Source organism: Thamnophis sirtalis, unplaced genomic scaffold (genome assembly GCF_051295495.1).
Source record: "Thamnophis sirtalis isolate CommonGarterSnake01/CBP01778 unplaced genomic scaffold, rThaSir2_p1.2 scaffold_2, whole genome shotgun sequence".
Taxonomy (NCBI): Eukaryota; Metazoa; Chordata; class Lepidosauria; order Squamata; family Natricidae; genus Thamnophis; species Thamnophis sirtalis.
This window is the reverse complement of record NW_028261382.1, coordinates 6006208-6031292: the sequence shown is the minus strand read 5'-3', so window position 1 is coordinate 6031292 and position 25085 is coordinate 6006208. Positions and strand designations below refer to the sequence as shown.

Sequence of the window (25085 nt, the reverse complement as noted above, 5' to 3'; positions counted from 1 at the left end):
CTCCTCCTCCTCTTCCCCCTCCCCCTCATTGTCCTCTTCTTCTCGTCTTCCCACCCCCTACTCTTCGTCTCCTCCTCCTCCTCTTCTACATCTCCCCCCCTCCCCCTGTTCTTGATCGTCTTCTTTCCACTCCCCCCTTCATTGCCTTCTTCCCCCTCCTCCCCCTCTTCTTCATCGTCTTCTTCCCCTCCTCTTCCTCCTACCCCCTCCCGGCTTTCGTTGACACCCCCCTCTCCCCCCCAGAGTTGGGAGGACGGTCTTTGCTCTCTCCGGGAGGGCTTAACGCTCCCCCCCTTGGGACCCTGCCAGGGCAGAGTCCGAGCCCCCCCCTCCTCCTCCTCCTCCTCCTCCCCGCGCTGAACGCAGCCCCGGCCGGCGAGATAAAGTTCCCGGCCGAGGCAGAGAAGCAGCCGGGGCGATGGCGGCGCGGGGCGAGGCCGTGGAGGCGGCCAACTTGGCCGTGGTGGTGCGGGCGGCCGGCGAGCTGTGCCTGGTAGGGCGGCTCCGTCTCCCCGGGCCCCGCGGGAGGGAAGGGCGGGCGGGCGCCTGCTTGCAGAAGCTGCCGTTCCGGAGAGGAGCCCTCCCCTCCCTGGGAATGACATTGCAAAGGGGAAACCGGCCTGGCGCTCGGAGGTGGAGGGTGGGTGGGCTTCGGGCAGCCCCCATTGGCCCGAAGGAGAGGCTGTCGCTTCGTGGGCTACGGGCAGACCCCAGACCCAATTCCCAGGGATCTGGGCGCCGGGAAGCTGGGGGTGGTGGTGGTGGTCTTCTCTTGGGGGTCTCTGGTGAAGTCCTCTCTGGATCAGCCAGGGCTCCGGGCTTTTAGCCAAGGGGTATCTGGGGGATTTGGGGTTAGGAGACCCTCGTTTCATGCGAGAGAGCCAGCAAAAGGGAAAAAGCGATTGTTGTTGAAATTGACCGACTGTCTGTCTTTCTTTCTTTCTTTCTTTCTTTCTTTCTTTCTTTCTTTCTTTCTTTCTTTCTTTCTTCCTTCCTTCTTCTTTCTCTCTTCCTTTCCTCCTTCTTTTTTCTTTCTCTCTCTTCCCTTCACTCCCCTTTCCCCCTTTCCTTCCCTCTCCTCTCCTTTCCTTTCCCTTCTTTTCCCTTCCCTTTCCCCTTTTCCTTTCCTTTCTTTTTCCTTTGCTTCCCCTTTTCTCATTTCCTTCCCCTTCTTTTCTCTTCCCTTTACCCCTTTCCTTCCCCTCCTCTCCTTTCCCTTCTTTTCCCTTCCCTTTCCCTTTCCCTTCTTTTCCCTTCCCTTCCCCTTTCCCCCTTTCCTTTCTTTTCCTCTCCTTTTCTTTTTCCTTTCATTAAAAGGCAGCTTTAAAATAAATCACCAACAATATCCCCCCCCCCCACAGGTTTTTCCCTTCACCTGTCCACCCCCTGTGTAAAAAGTCTCTTACTGAACCCCTCTGTCCTTCAGCAGATTAGATGTTCCTGGTTTCTAAACCAGATGAATCGGTAGGGGAGGAAAAGGCCCATTATTAACGATTTTATGGCGGTGATCTGTTTCCTACATACTGCTAAGCCACGGCTGGCTTAAAGTTAGTTTCTCCTTAGAGGTTTCCCCTACAAAGCCATCACACCCCCCCCCCCAAGGTTGCCATTTGACATCGTATGAGAAGTAGACAGCTGACCCTTTGGCTTCATTAAAAGAATGCATCCTGTGTGGTGTGCGTCTGGTTTACCAAAAGCAAATGTTTGCCAAAACATCATAAAAAGAAATTGCGTTTGTAAATTCCTGTTTTTAAAACTAGGGAGGAATCAAAGTTGAGATTTTGCATCCAGATCTTCTCAGTACAAATCTTTTTTATTTCCATTTCATTCTATACAATCACATGTTTACTGTGCAACCGAGGCATATAACATTGAGTAATAAACACAGCCCTCGCTTTTATAGAGAATGCCCCCTACAATACAAACCCAATATACCGCCTTAGCCCACCATACACCCTCTTTCATCCCCCTCCAACTTTCATTCTTCCTTCTCTCATACCCCTCTACACCTACTTCCCCTCCCCCTCTATCTAACCCTAACCCTATCACTCCCTCTCTTAATCCATTCCCTCCCTTCCTTCTCCTCCTCCTCTCTCTCACTCTCTCTACTCTCCTTCTTCTTTCATTCAGCTCCTCCCTTCGGTATCTCTTACTTTCCGATATATTCAGTTTGTTCTGTTTTGACACTAACATTAATAAAAACCACAGTATACAAGTGCAATCATGCTTTAAAATTTAACACATATTATATTACCCATCCTTCCGAGGTGGGTAAAATTTTGCATCCAGATTTTGCATCCAGATCTTTAATGAAAAAGCCAAGTAGTTTGTCAGCAGTTGTGAAACATTGCTTGTTTTGTGTTGGAAAGGGGGGGGCTTATCAATAAAAGAATGAGATGTCAAAACTCTTTGAAAACACCCCCCCCAACAAAATTACCATTTTTAAGAGGAAGCAAAAAAAGTGTGGGGGGGGGGCAATTTGCCACTATTACATGGTTTGGTTATTGAGGTCTTCCCTTTTTGTAACATTTATCAGATTCCAGAATCAAGGCTCACAAGCTAATCATTAAAGAGACTTAAGTATTTTATGGCCGCAGAACCGTTTAAGATGTATTATCTCCCCTTTCCCCAGTGAGTACAAAGTTGTTATCTTTAAATAATGCTCCTATCAGGTTTTATTTTCCTCTTGAGGATTTAAAATGTAATTTGTTTCTAAGCGGTGCGTGTCTATAGAAATAGTGGGGAAATCCGATTTCAGTCATTGTTGAATTAGGCAAAGATATTATATGGCGCTGTTCCTGCTGAACATTTTTTTTTAAAAAAAGAAAGTGATGCACCATCAAAAGTGATTTGAAGAACGGTTGAAATCTTTTCCCATTTTCGTTCGGACTTTTCTGATCTTCTCCCCAAATAATTGTAAATTATTTAGAATTTTTCCCAAGGATTCAAAGCTGCAAACAAAAAAGAAGGAAAGGAAAGGAAAAAAAAAACAATGCAAATTGTGCACCTCCACCCTTGATGGCGAATACAAATTGAAATTTTAAGTTGTTGGCAAGCAAGGGAAGAGCAGGACATGAAATAAGACAGCAATTTTTTTTTGTCTTATAAAAAGAAGTGAAAAGAAGGACAAGGGGTGACACGATAGCAGTCTTCCAATATTTATGGGGTTGCCACAAAGAAGAGGGAGTCAAGCTATTCTCCAAAGCACCTGAGGGCAGGACAAGAAGCAACTTGGTGGAAACTTATCAAGGAGAGAAGCCACCTAGAACTAAGGAGAAATTTCCTGACAGTTAAAATAATTAATCAGTGGAACAGAAGTTGCCTCCAGAAGTTGTGAATGCTCCAACACTGGAAGTTTTCAAGGAGAGATTGGATATCCATTTGTCTGAAGTGGTGTAGGGTTTTCTACCTAAGCAGTAAGTTGGATTAAAGACCTCCAAGATCCCTTCCAGCTCTGTTACTCTTATTATTCAGTCTCATTTACGTTTATCCCCCTCCCCACATTCAGTCGTGTCTAATTCTCAACACTTCCTGGATAAGTCCCTGCAGTTTTCTTGGCAAGGCTTTTCAGAAATAGTTTACCATTGCCTTTTTCCTAGGGTTCAGAAAAAATGACTGGCCAATTCTCCATCAAGGGTGGAGGTGCACAATTTGCATTGTTTTTCCCCCCTTTCCTTTCCTTCTTTTTGAGTTTGCAGCTTTGAATCCTTGGGAAAAATTCTAAATAATTTACAACGGTGAGGGGAGAGGATCAGAAAAGTCCGAACGGAAATGGGAAAAGATTTCAACCGTTCTTCAAACCACTTTTGATGGTGCATCACTTTCTTTAAAAAAGGCAGGACAGGAATTTACAATCTCTCTTAACCATGACGCTAGTCTGGTGCTCTGTTTATAATTGCACACTCTTAAATCCTTTATGGAATTACCTTTGTAATCCAACCTTTCTACACACCAGCAATTCTTACTGATGCTTTTTAATGTTTTAATATGAAAGAGGAATAAGTGGTAACGGAAGCCCTTTTATGTCCAAACAGAACTTCCCCTTATGTTGTTATTTGCTAAGGCGTGTCCATTGCAACCCCATGGACAACGTTCCTCCAGGCCTTTCTGTCTTCTACTAACCTCTGGATTCCATTTAAGCTCATGTCGACTGCTTCAGTGACTCCATCCATCCACCTCATTCTCCGCCGTCCCCTTCTTCTTTTGCCCTCAATTCTTCCCAGCATTAGGCTCTTCTCCAGTAAGTCCTTCTCATTAGGTGGCCAAAGGATTTGAGTTTCCTGTTCAGGATCTGGCCTTCTAAAGAGCATTCAAGGTTGATCTCCTCTAGGACTGATCGGTTGGATGGCCTTGCAGTCCAAGGGACTCAATGCAGGAGTCTTCTCCAGCACCAGAGTTCAAAGGCCTCCATTCTTTGGTGCTCAGCCTTCCTTATGGTCCAACTTCCAAAGCCATCCATTGCAACTGGGAAAGCCATAGCCTTGACTAGACGCACTTTTGTTGGCAGGGTGATGTCTCTGCTTTTTAGGATGCTGTCTAGATTTGCCGTAGCTTTCCTCCAGAGGAGCAAGGGTCTTTTAATTTCGTGGCCGCAATCCCCATCTGCGGTGATCTTGGAGCCCAGGAAAATAAAATCTATCACTACCTGCATTTCTTCCCCATCTACATGTGTCCTATCAAATCATTCAATCAAAATGTTAACATGAGTGTACAAATTACTGTGTACGGTTTATACTTTTTAACTAATTCCTCCTGGAAAAAAAGTTTGTTTAATTGTAGAACGAGAAGCAAATTCTTCACAACCGTTGATCCTTGAATGGCAAGGAATTCCCAGGGCAGATTAGCTGATATAATTTTGGTATGAGCAGCCTTAATGTTTATTGTAAAATGGAATCTTCCCTAAATTTCTTTCTTTTTTCTTTCTTTCAGGAAAACCGACCAGTTCCTGAACCTGGTCCTAATGGTAAGTTGAGGATTATTCACTTTTTGGAATAATTAGCACTTCATTCTCAGCTGGCAATGGGCATGTTGATGAATAGCTTTGGATGGTGAAGGTCGTGTTCAAAGGTGGGTTCCTACTAGTTCGCACCTATTCGCTAGAACCGGTTCGTCAAATCTACCAAACCGGTTAGAAGAGGTTCCACCAGTGGACCCGGAAAGCAGGCCACACCTACAGAAGAGGTTCCAAATTTTTTTTGAAACCCACCCCTGGTCCTTGGATATGATTATTCTACACTATCATGCTCCTATTTATAAAACTCAGTGCCTCTGTGAAAGGTAAGGATGACTACTGCGTTTGTGGTGCAATCAGAACATTGCGTGTGTTGAAGTTGTTTTAACGCAAACCAAAGATGCCTTTTATAAAACAAGTTGACATCCATACAAACAATGGTGGGATTCAAATAATTTAACAACCAGTCCTCTGCCCTAAAGACCAGCTGGGTAGGCGTGGCTTGGTGGTCTTGTGACTGGATGGGTGTGGCCAACTCAATGTCACTCATGTCGATGGGCGCTTTACCTTAGTTGTTACAACGGAATAAGGGTGAACCGGAGAGGCAGTTTCTGTAAGCAGGACAGTAAAGATTAAGCTAGAAACAACACTAGAACGTTTCCTTCCTGCCTTCCTTACAGGATTAGCCCTGTAAAGTGGGGAAAAAACAAAAGGAGATTTCTTCCAACAACCGGTTCTCCGAACTGCTTAGAAAGTTACCAACCGGTTCTCCTGAATAGGTGCAAACTGGCTGAATCCCACCACTGCATACAAAGCATATAGAAAAAGAGAAGGCCAAAGAACATGAGACAGACTCGGAAGAAGATGAAGGGACAATGTGAAAGGCAGCCTTCAATAACAATGGTTCAGGCCACCAGAAGTACCAAAAACAGAATATGTATTTCTCTGGACACCCAAAGTGGTAAATGAGGAGGAGGAGGAGGAGGAGGAGGAGGAGGAGGAGGAGGAGGAGGAGGAGGAGGAGGAGGAGAAGAAGAAGAAGAAGAAGAAGAAGAAGAAGAAGAAGAAGAAGAAGAAGAAAGGAACAAGGAGGAGGAGAAGAAAAAGAAAAGTGAGGAGGAGAGAGGAGGAGGAGAAGAAGAGGAGGAGGAGAAGAAGAAAAGAATGAGGAGAAGAAGAAGAAGAAAAGAATATGGAAGAGGAAAGAAGAAGAATAAAAGAAGAATGAGGAGGAGGAGGAGATAGTCTTTCTTTAACAACAAAATCTTGAAACTCGTCCCCCTTTGTAGTCTAAGCCAGTTAGGGATGTGTTTGTCTGAACTGTTTCCAGATGTTACCTGGATGTTCTGGACTTAACACCCCACCCCTCCGCCCCAGTTCCTTTTGCCTAGGCCCTGGGCAATAGCACCTTCCTATGTCCATCAGGGTCATCTTAGGTCTTCAACTCTACATATTTGTTTTTTTAATCATTGTGATAAAAGTGCCCCAGCTCTGGACGCCAAAGAACCGGATGAAAAGTTCAGCCAGGAAGCCACTTGTCTGAAGGAGCTTACATCGGTGTTGCCCGACAAAGTATGGCCCGAAGTTATCAGTCCTGGCACAGCGATTGCAAAACCGCCTTTCTGGTGTGACTCTTGTACACCACGGGCTTTCTGATCTCCTTGATTGTGTCTCTAGGCCCACCATGAATCAGTGTCTGGTAAATTGGAACGGCCCCAGGGTTTGAGTCAGCAGGTCTGGAAGAAATAGGGCACAGGTGGATTTTAGGGCATGACTTCATAGATAACCTGGCTGGAGAAAAATATCTAGGCCATGTATTTGATTGGGTCTGATAATTCTATCTCTGAAATGTTCTGTCAAGACTGGGGACGAGAACAGTCAACAGTTTCTTAATTTATTAAGATATATTCAGATAGCTTTGCAAATATGTCACCCTTTTGCTATTATCTTGGAACTGGGTCTGATCCAGACTCAATTTTTCCATAAGGCTCTTGAGATTGAATGAAAAGAAGGACTCGGGGAGAGATGATAGCAGTCTTCCGATATCTCAGGGGCTGCCCCAAAGAAGAGGGAGTCAAGCTAATCTCCAAAGCACCTGAGGGCAGGACAAGAAGCAATGGGTGGAAACGAATCAAGGAGAGAAGCAACTTAGAACTAAGGAGGAGTTTCCTGACAGTTAGAACAATTAATCAGTGGAGCAACTTGTCTCCAGAAGTTGTAAATAGCAGTAGATGCTCCAACATTGGAAGTTTTTAAGACGAGATTGGACAACCATTTGTCTGAAGTGGTGTAGGGTTTCCTGCCTAGGCAGGGGGTTGGACTAGAAGACCTCCAAGGTCCCTTCCAACTCTGTTATTCTATTCTAAGGAGATCCAAGTTCATTTCCAAATTCTCCAGAAGCCAACATTCCCTGTACCATAACAGAATAACAGAGCTGGAAGGGGCCTTGAAGATCTTCTAAACCAACCCCCTGCCCTGGTAGGAATCCCTATATCATCTCATATAAATGGCTGTCCAATTTCTTCTTAAAAACCTCCAGTTTTGGGGCACCCGCAAGTTCTGGAGACAAGACGTTCCACTGGTTAATTGTTCTAAATATCAATTTGCTCTAGAATCTCCCTCTCTTCTCCTCAACGCCCACAATTGAGAGATATTCTCTCAAAAGCACAAGAATTAATAAATGGAAACTAACCAAGGAGATAAGCAACTTAGAACTAAGGAGAAATTTCCTGACAGTGAGAAAAATTAATCAATGGAACAACTTGCCTCTAGAAGTTGTGAATGCACCAACACTGGAAGTTCTTAAGAAGATGTTGGATGACCATTTGTCTGAAGTGGTGTAGGGTTTCCTGCCTGAGCAGGGGGTTGGACTAGAAGACCTCCAAGGTCCATTCCAAGTATTTTATTCTGTTATTTGGATGGTCCCAACTCTTCATAGCAAACCATTGGTTTCTTAATGAGTGACTTCTTCTAAACGGTCATAAATTTGACCCATTTTGCAACCTCCGGCTTCATTGCGGACATAAATTGAAGACTACCTGTGTTGTTCTTTGGGGTTTCAGTGCTTCAGTTTTTAATCTCATTTACATAAATAGGGCATGCCAATCATAGCAATGTATGGATCCATATCTACTTAAAGGGATTTAGATGAGCTAATTAATCACATTTCTGTTGCTTCTAAAGCCGGCCCCTCTTTATAGTGTACATAATAAGGGTTATCAAATATGATTTCACACTCTGGTTTATCTCTTTTTGGAACAGAAGTACTTTTGAAAATGCACTCCGTGGGAATCTGTGGGTCTGATGTCCATTACTGGCAACATGGGCGAATTGGAAATTTTGTGGTGAAGTCTCCAATGGTGCTGGGCCACGAAGCATCAGGAACCGTTGTTAAAGTAGGGTCGTCAGTAACCAAGTTAAAGAAAGGTGAGCTGAAGCTTTCCCAAGTCCCCTCCATCTTTCCTCTTAGTAGCTGATGAGTAAGGGTTGAACAGCATATACAAAGAGCTGGAGGTAGGCAACCCCAGCTCCCATTTCAATGGCTACTGATTTGGAACAAACACAACAATCGAATTGTTGGTTTTAGGAGTGAAATCAGCTGGGGAAAAAATAGTGGAATCGAGAAAAACAATGTTTTTTTTAAAATTTGGGGCAGATTTATTTATTTTCTGCGATGGCTGTATCTGACTCTTTTTTGTCCCTTTCTCTACAATCTCTCCTTCTGTCCCTAAGCTTCCAAATGACCAAACCACAAAGTATTATTTGGCCTTTGACTTAAAAAAAAGGTGGGCAACCATGATTTGTAGACAGATTTGTAGAATCTGTCATTAATGCAGTAGATCCACCTCTGTCTTCTATCTGTCTCTCAATGTCCTTTGTGTAAAATGTGCCAGATCTTCACAGAGTACAGATTTTCAAAGATCTGCCTTATCGGGTTGGAGCTAAGGGGAACTTAACGCTAGAACGACATGATTTCGTGGGGCCTAGCAAATCCAGAAGTTTCTAAATTATATCTCGTCGCCTTCTGAGTAGGCAAATTCCTGTCATTTGATTCTTACCTCAGCTTGAATGTCGGTAATATGACTGGACTGCTCTAATGAATACAAGAAATGCTCTGGGGCTTGTAGATTTCATCAGCTTTCGGGTGATAAATATTTAATACTAGCCAATAACTCAGTTTTTCCCGGGTATTTATTCATAAGGGGAAAATGTCCGCATCAAACGTAATTTCTAATGTTGGATTTCCCCCCTTACCAGAGGGAGCCCCCTTGTGGAGTACTGTGAAGTCGTTACCATGGCAACTCCACTGCGCTGCACAGTAGAATCCATTTTACGGCAGTACAGTAGAAGCCATTTTAAGGCACAACAGACTGTATCTTAACAGAACACCCTCCCCCCCCCAGGTGTTAGGGGTGTCTTATCCCCATAGTATTTCTTTCCACAGAGTAAGTCATCTGTGTACCAAGTTTGGTTGAAATTGCTCGAAGCGTTCCAGAGTTATCCTGGAACACACACCACAAACACACATTTTTATACGTATGGATTAATACTCAATACTTCGGAGTTTCTGTTTAGAGTTAAACGGTGTGAATGGGTCTTCTAGATACATACATCTCTTTAGCGGGTCATTTTTCTTTCCTGCTTTCTCTCCTTCCTACGTCCTTGGGGGTCTCGCAGGTGATCGGGTAGCTATTGAGCCTGGGGTTCCGCGGGAAGTCGACGAATTCTGCAAGATTGGACGGTACAACCTCTCACCGACCCTCTTCTTCTGTGCAACCCCTCCAGACGATGGGAACCTGTGCCGATATTACAAGCACGATGCCAACTTTTGCTACAAGTCAGTTGCAATACTTTTTTTTGAGCGGGGGGGGGGGGGGAGGAACCTTCTCTGTGGCAGCTCCGGCCCTCTGGAATGAACTCCCCGCAGGGATTCGGACCCTCACCTCTCTCCAGGCCTTCCGAAAAGCTGTCAAAACCTGGCTTTGCCGGCAGGCCTGGGGTTGATGAGTTCCCTCCCCTCTCGACTTGTATGGTTGCGTGACTCTTGCTTATTTTAATTATCTGTATTTCGTTTTATGTTCCCACTTTCCCCCCTTTGAATTGTTTGCCGCCCTGAATCCTTCCCGGAGAAGGGCGGCATACAAATAATAAAATTCAATTCAATGTCACGGAGCTAACCAAACTGAAAAACAATGATGTCGTGCTTTTCCTGGGTTTAATCAACTTTGAGCAGTGTGCAGTTCCAGAAACGTGCAACTTGGGTTACATGCAGGCAGAATCTCAACCACCTCATTGAAATTGAAACCCTAAATCACCCTAAATCACAAAACAACCGTACACAAACTGGGAATCTTTAACATTCAAAGCCAAAGAATTAGCTCATGGTCAGAGACTGAATTTCAGATCTTTACAAGCAAAGCAAGTGTTTTTAAAAAAAATCACAGCCCTTCCTTTCCCTAATGGATAGACATAGCGCTGTTCCAATTTTCTGCTCAAATCACTATTGTTTCCCCTCCCCCCCCCAAGAACATTTCAGTGATCTGGAAAGAATTTTTTTTTTTTAATCACACGATAGTAGTTTTTTTAATGCATATTTCTAAAGTGTTTAAAACCAGCGGGCTGTAAAATTTAGGGATTAACTAACACGGGAAGTTAACAGGTGGCTCAGTGGCTTAAACGCTGAGCTTGTCGGTCAGAAAGGTTGGCAGTTCGGCAGTTCGAATCCCTAGCACCACGTAACCGAGTGAGCTCCCATTACTCGTCCCAGCTTCTGCCAACCTAGCAGTTCAAAAGCACGTAAAAAATGCAAGTAAAAAAAGAGGGACCACCTTTGGTGGGAAGGTAACAGCGTTCCGTGCGCCTTCGGCATTTAGTCATGCTGGCCACATGACCACGGAGACGTCTTCGGACAGCGCTGACTGCCCCCTAGAGTTGGGAACGCCTAGCATGTATGTGCGAGCGGGAAACCTTTACCTTTAACAATGGAAGTAAAATACTTGTTCAGTTCTGCAAGGGATGGAGAACTTAAAAATGATTACCAAATTTATTTATTGTAATGATTTATATGGCTGCTATACCCCACAATGACCCTGGGCAGTGCACATCGATTAATGCGAACAATTAGAAAACTGCATTCATCCATTAAGGAGCGTTTGAGTTCACGGAAATAATTCTGACCGATAGAGCTAACTCAGCCTTCTGCTCTGCTGCTTAGGACAATCTGTATGGATACGTTTCAGATGTAATAAAGAGATTAGTAATGAAGAAACAAAACAACTCCTATTAAAGGAGGGAGCCGAGGTGGCGCAGTGGTTAAATGCAGCACTGCAGGCTACTTCAGCTGACTGCAGTTCTGCAGTTCGGCTGTTCAAATCTCACTGGCTCAGGGTTGACTCAGCCTTCCATCCTTCCGAGGTGAGTAAAATGAGGACCCGGATTGTTGTTAGGGGCAATATGCTGACTCTGCAAACCGCTTAGAGAGGGCTGAAAGCCCTATGAAGCGCTATATAAGTCTGACTGCTATTGCTATTGCTATTGCAAAATATGGCAGAAAGATTATGAGAAGTAGCAATAGCAATAGCCATAGCAGTTAGACTTATCTACCGCTTCATAGGGCTTTCAGCCCTCTCTAAGCGGTTTGCAGAGTCAGCATAGGGTTGAAATGAGGGCTCCTTGGTGCCCTCCGAGCTTGCTGGTTTTCTTGCAGACCTTTCATTACCCTCACTGGGTAACATCAGACTGATGATGTTGCCTAGTTGGGTAATGAAACGTCTGCAAGAAAACGAGCACGCTCAGAGAGCACCCCTCAAAAAAAAAAAACAACCCTCCTCAAAAATGCATTGTTATAATTCTGCGAGAGGCAAAAAAGGAGAATATAACATTATGCATCCCCGTTAACCCTTTTCCTCTGCAGCTGTTAATAATTCTTTGAAAGTTGTAATCGTTTTTTGGAATTTTTTTTTGAACTTGGAATCATTTTTTAATTCTTTGTATATTTTAATAGTTCCTGGAATGTTTTCCCCACACCCCCTTCCCATATTGTCTACAACAGTGATGGGAAAACTTTTTTGGCTCGCGTGCCAAAAGTGTGGGGGGGGGAGCGCAAGGGGGTCATGCGTGGGGGCGTGCCACACCCATAATGTAATGCGTAACCCCAGCGCGCATGCGCACATGATCAGCGCTCCCCCCCCTCCATTTTTGGCATGCTTTTTTTTTCGCCCTCCCCAGGCTCTTATAAAGCTTCGGGAGCCCGGGGAGGGCGAAAAAATGGCCTCAATAAAAGGCTGAAGTGAGCTGGCCAGCGCCCGCATGTGCAATGCCTCGCGTGCCCCGACAAACGGCTCCGTGTGCCACAGGTTCCGTATCCCAGGTCTAGAATTTTATTTTTTTGGCCTCCAAAGTCCTGTAGCGGGTAAAAGAGGACTTTCTCCATCCGTAGTTAACGGACTGGGAGTTGTCGGTTAGACAAAAAGGTGGTGTGTTCCTGTTTTCAGACGCTGGAGCCTACACTAAAGATTAAGGCGCCTCTTAAAATACCAGAAACTGGTGAGCATAGAAGAGCAACGCCTGCAGGCAGTTGGCTGATCTGAAAGCCCGATAATGCCAGCAAGATTAACTGCCGCTTTGAAATAAAGGAAGTAACAGTCTTGTTTGCAGAAAATCTCTTGCGGTGGAGAGTTTTGAAGAAGTCATTGTATATGTCAGTTCCAGAAGGATTAAAGGATTGAAGGATGAAATTCATCCTTTTCTAGCAGAGGTTACTAACCATTTATGGGATGAAGGACTGTCATTCAATGCCCTTTGACATGCTTACCTAGAAAAATATATTATATTATATTATATTATATTATATTATATTATATTATATTATATTATATTATATTATATTATTATATTATATTATATTATATTATATTATATTATCACATTATTATATTATATTATATTATATTATTAATTATATATTATATTATTAATTATATTATATTATATTATATTATATTATATTATATTATATTTATTATATTATATTATATTATATTATATTATATTATATTATATTATATTATATTATATTATATTATATTATATTATATTATATTATATTATATTATATTATATTATATTATATTATATTATATTATATTATATTATATTATATTATATTATATTATATTATATTATATTATATTATATTATATTATATTATATTTATTATATTATATTTATTATTTACATATTATATTTATTAGATTGGATTGGATTAGATTAGATTGGATTATATCTTATCATATCATATTATATCATGTCATATCATTATTCTATACTATACTATACTATACTATACTATATTATCTTATTCTATTCTATTCTATACTTATATTAATTATATTAATTCTATTCTATTCTATTCTATATTACATTACATTACATTACATTACATTACATTACTATACTATGCTATACTATACTATTATATTAATTATATTATATTAATTATATTATATTAATTATATTATATTATATTATATTATATTATATTATATTATATTATATTATATTATATTATATTATATTATATTATATTATATTATATTAATTATATTATATTATTATTATTCTATTCTATTCTATTCTATTCTATACTATACTATATTATATTATATTACTATTCTATTCTATTCTATTCTATTCTATTCTATACTAATATTATATTATATCATATCATATCACATCATGTCATATATTACACTATACTACACTACATTATATTACATTACATTATATTATATCATTGCATTGCATTACTATTATATTATTATATTATTATTATATATCATATATAATATATTATAATTATGTCATATATCACATTATTATGTTACATTAGTTAAATTTCCGTGTCAGAATTTTAATACAGCGACTTTGTGTGGCCTACGATATAACAAAAAGTTAAATAATATAACAAACAGTTCAAAAGAGCTAAAAACAATTCAAATTAGAATAAAAAGATACAAAGAATAAAATAAATCAGGAGCCCTCCTTCCCTCTAAAACAGAATATGTATTTCTCACCCACGTGAACATGGTGGATCCAACAGGGATACGTTTTAGAGTCAATATCACGCATCGTTTTAATGAATTATCCAGATCAGGGGTCTCCAAGCTTGGCGACTTTAAGACCCGAGGACTTCAGCTCCCAGAATTCCTTAGCCAGCTGGGGAATTCTGGGAATGGAAGTCCACAAGTCTTAAAGTGGCCAAGTTTGGAGACCCCTGAAATAAATGATTAAAAAGACGGGATCAACCTTTCCTTACCTGTTCTTTCCAGCTGGGTTGCAGCATCCAGAGATATTCACTCCCCAAATATCCATGGTCACTTGATGGTGGGTCTAGAATGAGAATTTCAAGGAATGACAATTAACTAGCTAGGCAACCAGTGACCGTAGTATCTTGGGTTTGTGCTTAATTTATGTTAAGCCATTGTTCTTAGGTTTTGAATATTGATGCTTTGAGGATTTGGGGAACTTTGGCTTCTGCTTTGGTTACACACACTAATGGAAGTTCTTCGGTTTGTTTTGTCTTCTTACAGGCTTCCAGACAATGTCACCTTTGAAGAAGGTGCTCTTGTTGAGCCCCTTTCAGTTGCAATTCACGCCTGTAGAAGAGCCAAGGTGACATTGGGTAGCAAAGTCTTCATTTGTGGTGCTGGTATGGAAGATTTTGGCATTTCTTTGATTTTTTTCCAGAACGGATGTGTTATATTAGTCCCAACGGATGCCTCTTCCCAGGCAAAAAAAACCCCCCAGCTTCCATCATCTCAACTGGAGGCCACTTTGAATGTGACATCCACTTTTCTCTTTCCAAAAGATTCACCTGGGATTCTGTCACTGCTTTTTTAAAAATAAAGCACAAGACCATCTGTACTGGGGCACTTTCGTTGTTTCCCACCAATGCTCTTTTTATAATGTAGTTGTTGTGGCCCACTAGCAGCCAGCACAGCTGGGAGCAGATTCGGACAGTGAGGAGGTTGGGGAGGAAGATGGGCCAGTCCTGGAGTCTGGGGAAAGCTCTGAGGAGGGCTCTGTGTCAGAGGCAGAGAGGGGGCCAGAGCCGTATGCCAGCTATCCACCTGTGGCCTTCCTCCCAAGTTGACCCCTGTTCTATAGCTGCTCCCTTCGTCTGGTAACTCTGTGCATGTGCACACTGGGAACAGGCTCCAGCTGTTCGTCTGCCTCACTGATGTCTGACTCTGAAGGCAGCTGATAACTGTCAGACGGCTCTGGCCTTCGGAATCAAATATCAGTGAGGCAGAAGAACAGCTGGAGCCTGTTCCCAGTGTGCGCGTCCACAGAGTTGCCAGTCGAAGGGAACAGCTAAAGTACAGGGGTCGACTTGGGAGTAAGAACACAGGTGGACAATGAATGGCCCCTCCCAGAGGGAATAAAAGAGGAGCGAAAGGGGAGTGGAGTTTGCAGGAGACAATTAGTTCGCTTCATTGGCTTGTGACTCTCCAAGACTCCTTGCCAAGTTTTGCAGATGTCGGCCTGGCAGCTCTCCAAGCCAGATAAAGTCTGTGACTGCAAATCCTCCCTTGAAAGACTTTGCTGGATGGGAATGAGCAGAATTCACTAATAAAAAAAGGTTTTTTTTGTCGGGACCAGGAGTTTCCTTCATGCTCTTGGGGAACCTCGGTCAGAACAATTGTTATATTGTTTAAAAAAGGAAGATGTTCCTTAGAAGTGGCCGTGGGCCATTAGCAATAGCAATAGCAGTTAGACTTATATACCGCTTCAGAGGGCTTTCAGCCCTCTCTAAGCAGTTTACAGCATATCGCCCCCACAGTCTGGGTCCTCATTTCACCCACCTTGGAAGGATGGAAGGCTGAGTCAACCTTGAGCCGGTGAGATTTGAACCGCCGAACTGCAAATAACAGTCAGCTGAAGTGGCCTGCAGTACCGCACCCTAACCACTGCGCCACCTCGGCTCTTGTCATTAAACTGTGCAATAAATAACCAGACTTCCCTCTTGGTGTTCCCTCTGTCTTCTTAGGACCCATCGGGCTCGTGACTTTGCTTATTGCTAAGGCGATGGGAGCAGCACAAGTGGTAATTAGCGGTAAGATCAATTTCCAGTCTTGATTTATTTTTCTGTGTGTTTTGCAGTTCAGCTTTCCAAGTTTACATGCGATAAAGGACTCGTGTTGCTTGGGTAAATACAGAGCTTTTAAATGGGACAAAGGAGGAAACATTATTCAAGACAAGAGGCAAATCTAGCGAGCACCAATTTTTTTTCCTTCTAAATCTTAATGGTGTCTTTATTTATTTATTTATTAGACTTACATACCGCTTCATAGGGCTTGCAGCCCTCTCTAAGCGGTTTACAGATTTTTAGCAAATTGAGTCAGCGTATCGCCCCCACAGTCTGGGTCCTCATTTCACCCACCTCGGAAGGATGGAAGGCTGAGTCAACCTTGAGCCGGTGAGATTTGAACCGCTGAACTGCAGATCACAGTCAGCTGAAGTGGCCTGCAGTACTGCACCCTAACCATTGCGCCACCTCAGCTCTTTTGCATCGATCATGAAGAATGTCCGTTCAATATTAAGTCTAGTATGAATCTGTAGAGTCTTTGTGCCATCTTTTGCCACATGTTTATGGTTTTCCCAATCAAAACCGCCACTCAGAGATTTCTTGATGGACTTCTCATCCAAATATAAACCAGGGGATCTAGCTCTGGGTTTAGAAATCATCAGAGATCAGTTAGATCCCATTATATACTTGGAGACTTTGAATATTCTTCTCTGGGACAGGATTCACCAACCTTTCGGACCTCAGAGACCACGGAATTCATAATTTTAAATCCTGCGGACCGCTAATATGATCTGCCTAATGATAGGCTGGGTGGGCGTGACTAGGTGGTCATGTGACTTGGTAGGTGTGGCCAACCTGATGTCACTCATGTTAAGGGGCACCTCGCCAGCCTCTACTCACCTCTCCCTTCCCGCCCACTCCTCACCTGCCCGCCTGGGCTCCTTAGGACCCCAACGGGAAGCATTTGCTGGAGCTAAGCAGCCACCATGAGAAAGAATTCAGTTCCAATTGGATCTGACTGTGAAGGAGGCTCAGCAGAAGCACCTCACTGAGGACTACGAGCATAGGCTTTCCAAGCAGAGGGAAGACCTGCGGGAGTGCAAGGCCAGGTACTGGCGCCTGGAGGCTTAGCGGGCTGAGATGGCCAGCCAGTTCCAGGCCGTGATGCAGTCCCACCTAACGTGACCTTTGTTTTAGTTGTGCTTAATTCTGGAGCCTGGCCTTCCCAGGCCAATCAACATTTGCTTTGAAAATGTTGTGTAGTCCTGGGATAAAAAAAATAATCTATTTGTCGATGGCTTGGCTTGCTACTCAAATCAGATTCGTAGGAAAATGAGTGTAAATAGAATAGATTGGAATGCAAGAAATGCAGTTGCTCTCTGACTTTGGTCAAATATATCCAAGGTAGGAACAAATAATCAGAGATTCTGTTCTTTCAAATCATAAAGGCTAACAGAGAAACGGCTGCCAAAAGTCACGCTAAATTAACTCTGTGATACAAGGGTCAATTAAAACCCTTCTCCTTATGTCCTTAGGATGTTGACACAGCCCAGGTTCTGTTGCCTTAAGGCAGGGGTCTTCAAAGGTTTCAAACGGGGCCAATTCATGGTCCCTCAGACTGTTTGGGGTATGTGGGTGGGTGGCAGAGCTGCTGGGTGGGCGTGGCTAAGTGGTCACATGACTGGGCGGGCATGGCTAGGTGGTCATGTGACTGGGTGCGCGTGGCCAATATAAGTAGTCTATTAAACAATGCACACAAATTAAACTTTAATTTGTTATGCTCCTGGGGGTGGAAAGCAGATGAGTGAAGGGATGTGGCCGCTTTGGAAGGGGACTTCTATTTGTCTCTCTTTCACTCCCCCTCCTTCCCTTCGTCCATCTCTCTCCCTCTCTCTCTGGAGTCCAAAAAACGGGTCCGTTTTTGGCCTCCTGAGGTCTCCGGAAGGTTGATAGGGGCCGGCAGGTAGATGTGGCGACATGGGTAGGGCAATCTTGTGGTCTCATGCGGGCTGGATTAATGGCTTCGGCGGGCTGTCTCCAGCCCCCGGGCCTTAGTTTGAGGACCCCTGTCTTAAAGGCTTTATGAGACGCCCCTTAAGTGATGTGGGAGATGATAGGATCCCGTTGAGGGAGTAGTAAAACCCTTGTGTCCCCCTTCCCCAAAATGCAGCATGGCATAGTCCATTAGAAGTAATCCTCAACTTACAGCCACAACAGGGCCCAGATTTATCGTTGTTAAGCGAGACATTGGTTAAATGAGTTTTGCCCAGTGGTGGGATTCAACCCGTTTAACAACTGGTTCAGTGATCGTGGGATTCGCTTGATGTCATACCAAGAGACGCCACTCCAGTGGTGGGATTCAGCCAGTTCGCACCTATTCGGGAGAACCGGTTGGTAACTTTCTAAGCAGTTTGGAGAATCGATTGTTGGAAGAAATCTCCTTTTGTTTTTTCCCACTTTACAGGGCTAATCCTGTAAGGAAGGCAGGAAAGAAACATTCTGGTGTTGTTTCTAGCCTCATCTTTATTGCCCTGCTTACAGAAACTGCCTCTCTGGTTAACCCTTATTACATTGCAACAGCTAAGGCAAAGCACCCATCGACCTGAGTGACCTTGAGTTGGCCATGCCCACCCAGTCACATGACCACTGAGCCACGCCTACCCAGATGGTCATTAGGCCAGAGAACCGGTTGTTAAATTATTATGAATCCCACCACTGCGCCACTCCTCTCAGATAATAATTAAATTAACCCCTTGGAACCCATTGGCGCTTTTGGTTTTTTATTTTTATTTTTATGATAGCTATGAAGTTTTGCTTTCTTTGCCTATAGATTTGTCTGCTCCCCGCCTTGAAAAAGCAAATGAAATTGGGGCTGATTTCACCATCCCGGTCAAGGGGCAGAGCCCTGAGGTGTTGGCCAGTAAGGTGGAAAGCTTGTTAGGTTGTATGCCTGACATCACTTTGGAATGCACGGGGGCCGAATCCTGCATCCAGACTGGAATCTATGTAAGTCTTTAATAGCTTAAAGGCATCGGGAATAATCTTCCGTCTCTCAATTGTGGGCGTTGAGGAGAAGAGAGGGAGATTCTAGAGCAAATTGATATTTAGAACAATTAACCAGTGGAACCTCTTGCCTCCAGAACTTGCGGGTGCCCCAAAACTGGAATTTGTTAAGAAGAAATTGGACAGCCATTTATATGAGATGATATAGGGATTCCTACCACGGCAGGGGGTTGGTTTAGAAGATCTCCAAGGCCCCTTCCAGCTCTGTTATTCTGTTATGGTACAGGAAATGTTGGCTTCTGGGGAATTTGGAAATGAACTTGGATCTCCTTAGAATAGAATAACAGAGTTGGAAGGGACCTTGGAGGTCTTCTAGTCCAACCCCCTGCCTAGGCAGGAAACCCTACACCACTTCAAAACAATGGTTGTCTAATCTCTTCTTAAAAACCTCCAGTGTTGGAGCATCTACAATTTCCAGAGGCAAGTTGCTCCACTGATTAATTGTTCTAACTGTCATCTAACTGGATTCCCCGAGCAGCACACAGGAGAATGGGTAGGTCTAGTTTAATGAAAAGAAGGAATAGTGGAGACATGATAGCAGTCTGGTTATCCAACATCTTCTTAAAGACTTCCAGTGTTGGAGCATTCGCAACTTCTGGAGGGAAGCTGTTCCACTGATTAATTGTTCTGTCAGAAAATTTCTCCTTAGTTCTAAGTTGCTTCTCTCCTTGATTCGTTTCCACCCATTGCTTCTTGTCCTGCCCTCGGGTGCTTTGGAGGATAGCTTGACTACCTCTTCTTTGGGGCAGCCCCTGAGTTATTGGAAGACTGCTATCATGCCTCCCCTGGTGTCCTTCTTTTCATCAAAGTAGACCTACCCAGTTCCAGCAACTGCTCTTCATACGTTCTAGACCTAATCCTCTTTGTTGCTCTTCTCTGCACTCCTTATTTCTTCTCAGGCAACGCGTCCTGGTGGGACTTTAGTTTTGGTGGGTCTTGGCCCAGAAATGGTCACCGTGCCCATCGTGACGGCTGCGGTGCGTGAGGTGGACATCCGTGGGATCTTTCGATACTGCAACACGTAAGTATTCGTCATGGGTCTGGAGGAGCAAATAGAGATGTATTGTCCTCATATTTGGCCACACTGGGGTGGGGTGAGGAATGATGTTGTATTGATCTTGGACACTGAATGGAGAACTGTGAAATGTTCTTAAGACTTTGGTCAACTTTTTTTTTTTTTAAAGTTTAAAAGAGAACAAAACGTACATCTTGCAAAGTTCTTGAAATCTGATAAGTTTGTTCCCTGCGCCTCGTACGGAAGGAAAAATAGGTTTTCATTGTCTAGCAGATATTTTTGTGGTCAAAACATGGTGCGGCTAAGGCAATATGGTAACCCATTCTGCATGGTTTTTATCAAGAGGGTGTGGAGAAGTTTGAAATGGATAGAAAATATTGTACAATAGAGATATATTTTAGGTACACAACGTTTGGGTGATTAATCTAAGCGCTATTGTGCAAACGTCTTAATACCTTGAACAGAATTAAAAAGGAGAGATTGACCTTAGCTTCTTCTTACTGAACTGACTTTTAACAGTTTAAGTCATTTCTGATCTTAAGCATAGGCTAACTGGAATTTCTTAGTCCCGTATTTATTTTGTATATAGTCAATCCATTTTTTCCAGTCTCGTTTATATCTCTCATTTGAATGATCTTTGAGATATGCCGATATTTTAGCCATTTCAGCTAAGTTTGTTACTTTCAATGTCCATTCTTGGATTGTAGGCAAGTCTTCCTTCTTCCAATATTGCGCCACCAACAGTCTTGCTGCAGTTATCAGGTGCAGAATCAAATTGGTCTCTACCACTGTAAAGTCAGTACATATACCTAGTAAAAATAACCGAGGACTAAACTTTATCCTTCTTTTAAAAACATTTTGCATGACCCACCATATTTTTATCCAAAATGCCTTAACCTTTTGGCAGGTCCACCATATATGATAATATGTAGCATCGAGAGAACCACACCTCCAACATTTAGGCTGTACATTCGGATACATAGAAGCCAACTTTTTAGTCATTAATTTCTTTATTTCTTTTTTCTCAATAGATTTTAGACTGTGTTAGTTAAAAATCCATACCGTGTACGGGTTCTGGGAAGTCGGGGGGGGGGGAAGGAGGAGGGGGGGTGGGGGGTGGAGGGAGGGAGGGGTACACACAACAACAAAAAAAAGAATTAAAAAGGAGAGAGAAAAAAAATCTTAAATATAATTTAAATACCAATTTAATTCATTTCACGGAAGTAATTTAAATGCATTCAAATACATCGTACTGAGTTTTCAGTGGTAACCCTCGGAGGTTTCCTGATTCTTTTTGTTTCAACAGAATACAATTGCTTGTAATCCTCGACTTACAACCGCAGTCGAGACCAAAATTTCTGTTGTTAAGTGAGAGAGTTGTTCAGTGAGTTTTGCCCCATTTTGTTGCCAGGGTTAAGTGAATCACTGCAGTGCTTAAGATGCTTAACACAGCTGTTAAGTGAAACTTTGCTTGACTTTAACTTTGCTTGTCAAAAGTTTATAAAAAGTTGATCACATGACTACAATACCCCGCAACCGTCATAATTGTGAGTCAGTTGCCAAGGGTCTGGATTTTGCTCAGGTGATTGTCGGGATATGGCAGTGGTCGTAAGTGTGAAAAACGATCATACCTCACTTTTTTCCTGTGCTGTTGTAACTTTGAACTAAATGTACCTGTATATTTGTGTTTAGAAGGTGAGACCACCTCTGCTCACTGATGGGTCTTGGAAATCTCTTTCTAAAAATAAACCTGGGATCTGTTTTTTTGATGGTTAACTCAGAGAATCAGGAGTTAGAACTACTAAAATTACAAGAGAAATATTAAATCTATCATCTATCTATCTATCTATCTATCTATCTATCTATCTATCTATCTATCTATCTATCTATCTATCTATCTATCTATCTATCTATCTATCTATCTATCTATCTATCTATCTTCTATCTATCTATCTTCTATCTATCATCTATCTATCTATCTATCTATCTATCTATCTATCTATCTATCTATCTATCTATCTATCTATCTATCTATCTATCTATCTTCTATCTATCTATCTATCTTCTATCTATCATCTATCTATCTATCTATCTATCTATCTATCTATCTATCTATCTATCTATCTATCTATCTATCTATCTATCCATCCATCCCTCCCTCCCTCCCCCCCTCTCTCTACACACACACACACACACAGTACTCCAAACTTACTCACTGGAGAAAAATACTGGGGGGGTGGGTAAGACACCCCTAATGCCCCTCGAGGTGTGTGTCCTACTAAAATACAGTCTGTTGTGCCTTAAAATGGCTTCTACCGTACTGCTGTAAAATGGCTTCTACTGTACAGCACAGCGGGGATGCCATGATAACAGCTTCATAGTACTCCATGAGGAGGCTCCCTCTGGTAAGGCGGAAAATCCAACATTAGAAATTACGTTCGGTCTCGACATTTCTCCCCTATAAATAAATACCTGGGTTATCGGCTAATAGTGATTAGTAGTAGCAGTAGCTGCAGCAACAATAATAATAATATCATCATCCTTGCCACAACCTTCCGTTCAAAATCTGGATATGTGTGCAATTCCCTTTTTTCTTGCCTTTTGCTTTCTTCGCAGGTGGCCCATGGCGATCGCGATGCTCGCATCGAAAAAAATCAATGTGCAACCGCTGGTGACCCACCGTTTTCCTTTGGAAAGGGCCATGGAAGCGTTCGAGGCAACCAAGAAAGGGATCGGGATAAAAATTATGCTGAAGTGTGACCCAAACGACCAGAATCCCTAAAAAACATAAAATAACCCCAGTCATCGCATCCCGTTCTACTTTCCCCTTCGGGAGAATTCAGTCCGAGGAGTAGAAAATGTAAACATAGTGACTCAGAGCCTTAAAGCGCCGATAATGTAGAGCCCTCGTCAAGGAAATAAATGTTATGCAAATGATTTGGAAACTTGAACCTTAACCTTTGAGTTGGAATGAATAAATGACCTCTGTCCTTACAAGTGAAATGTGTGAACCAGCGCTGAACTGTAAAATTAGGATCTCTGTGTTTAATTTTCGGCCCAATGCAGCTCTCTGGGTCTCAAAAAGGCATCAGGGGGAGGACAGGACTTCCTAGGTGAGACCTCAGGACTGATGGTTCCAACTGGACCTTCTCGTTGGGTAAACATGGATGTGTTTGGTGCATCAGGAGCCATTCAGAATTTGAAACCACTGTCCTTCGTGGTTGTTCCGAGCTGCTTCTTGTAGACTTTGAAGCTACTACACACTCTTCCCATCAGTTCAGAAGCTCCTGCTGGAGTTAGTATGACGTTCTATCTAGACCAATTTACACGAAGGCATGGCTACCTACTAACATCTGCTGGGAATTTTGGATTATGATCTTGTAAGATTGTCTACTGTGTGAATGAATGGCACAGAAAGTAGGGCTATCAATTCTCCATTCCATCTGAAGAAATCCTTTCCTTCCTTCCTTCCTTCCTTCCTTCCTTCCTTCCTTCCTTCCTTCCTTCCTTTCTTCCTTCCTTCCTTCCTTCCTTCCTTTTCTCTCCTCCCTTGTCTCTCCTCCAACCCACCCTCCCTTGTCTCTCCTTCCTTTCTTGCTCCCTCCCTCGTGTCTCTTCCTCCCTCCCTTCTCTCTTCCCTCCCTCCCTTGTCTCTGCTTCCTTCCTCCCTCCTTCCCTCCCTTCTCTTTTTCCTTCCTCCATCCCTCCCTTGTCTTCCTCCCTCCTGCATCTCTCCTTCCTTCCTTCCTTTTCTCTCCTCCCTTGTCTCTCCTCCAACCCGCCCTCCCTTGTCTCTCCTTCCTTTTTTCCTCCCTCCCTCATCTCTCTTCCTCCCTCCCTTTTCTCTTCCCTCCCTCCCTTGTCTCTGCTTCCTTCCTCCCTCCTTCCCTCCCTTCTCTTTTTCCTTCCTTCATCCCTCCCTTGTCTCCCTCCCTCCTGCATCTCTCCTTCCTTCCTTCCTTCCTTCCTTCCTTCCTTCCTTCCTTCCTTCCTTCCTTCCTTCCTTCCTTCCTTCCTCCCTTTTCTCTCCTCCCTTTTCTCTCCTCCCTTGTCTCTCCTCCAACCCGCCCCCCTTGTCTCTCCTTCCTTTTTTCCTCCCTCCCTCCCTTGTCTCTCTTCCTCCCTCCTTTCTCTCTTCCCTCCCTCCCTCCCTTGTCTCTGCTTCCTTCCTTCCTCCCTCCTTCCCTCCCTTCTCTTTTTCCTTCCTCCATCCCTCCCTTGTCTCCCTCCTTCCTTCCTTCCTTCCTTCCTTCCTTCCTTCCTTCCTTCCTTCCTTCCTTCCTTCCTTCCTTCCTTCCTTCCTACCTACCTACCTACCTACCTACCTACCTACCTACCTACCTACCTACCTACCTACCTACCTACCTACCATGGTAAGGGATGCTAGAAACCTGCCGGAGTTGCATCATCCTTCCTCCATATCTCCCGGAGACTCTTGAGGTCACAGGTTATTCGTCACCACTGAACAACATCATGATCATACTTCTAGCGCTAACTGCTCTACGGATGTACATTGGTGCATGTATGTGGAAAGAGCACCCTGGTTGCTCCAGGGCTCAGTCCTTCTGCAAATACAGCTATTGTGCTGGGACATCCTGGTTTTGTAACCTCACGGGATGGCTTTGCCCCTCACAGTTAGGACAAGGACCACATCCTTGTAAAGCCATGCCCCTTTGTGGGATGCAGGCACGTGCCACAAAAGCAAAAAAGCCACACCTCCTTGTGGCATGGAGACCCATGGTCCAGGTGGGGAACTTTAACTTGGAAGGTTCCCATTGGACCATTGGCACCCCTCCCACCCTGGGACTTCCCTAGGAGGCTTATCTGGTAACCCCAAGGAGAACTTTCACTCACGAGGCCTCGGTGGAATCAAGTTTGTTGTTCCTAGTTAAAGAAGTGACGTTGCCTGAGCAAATAGAAGGAGAAAGTCGCTTCTCTGAAGTCTGTTGACATGGCTCAAAAGTCTT

General features: G+C 43.3%; 1 protein-coding gene across 1 annotated transcript; it reads left to right on the top strand.

Moving 5' to 3' along the window:
- The first annotated feature begins 342 nt into the window (after positions 1 to 342).
- On the top strand, positions 343 to 23121 carry SORD (sorbitol dehydrogenase). The gene is made up of 9 exons (XM_087704113.1): positions 343 to 493; positions 4930 to 4963; positions 8213 to 8377; positions 9629 to 9788; positions 14542 to 14660; positions 16002 to 16067; positions 18871 to 19046; positions 20003 to 20124; positions 22735 to 23121. The coding sequence occupies exons 1-9, from the start codon at positions 419 to 421 to the stop codon at positions 22898 to 22900; spliced, it is 1083 nt and encodes a 360-aa protein (XP_087560239.1). The 5' UTR covers positions 343 to 418; the 3' UTR covers positions 22901 to 23121.
- Positions 23122 to 25085: the final 1964 nt, after the last annotated feature.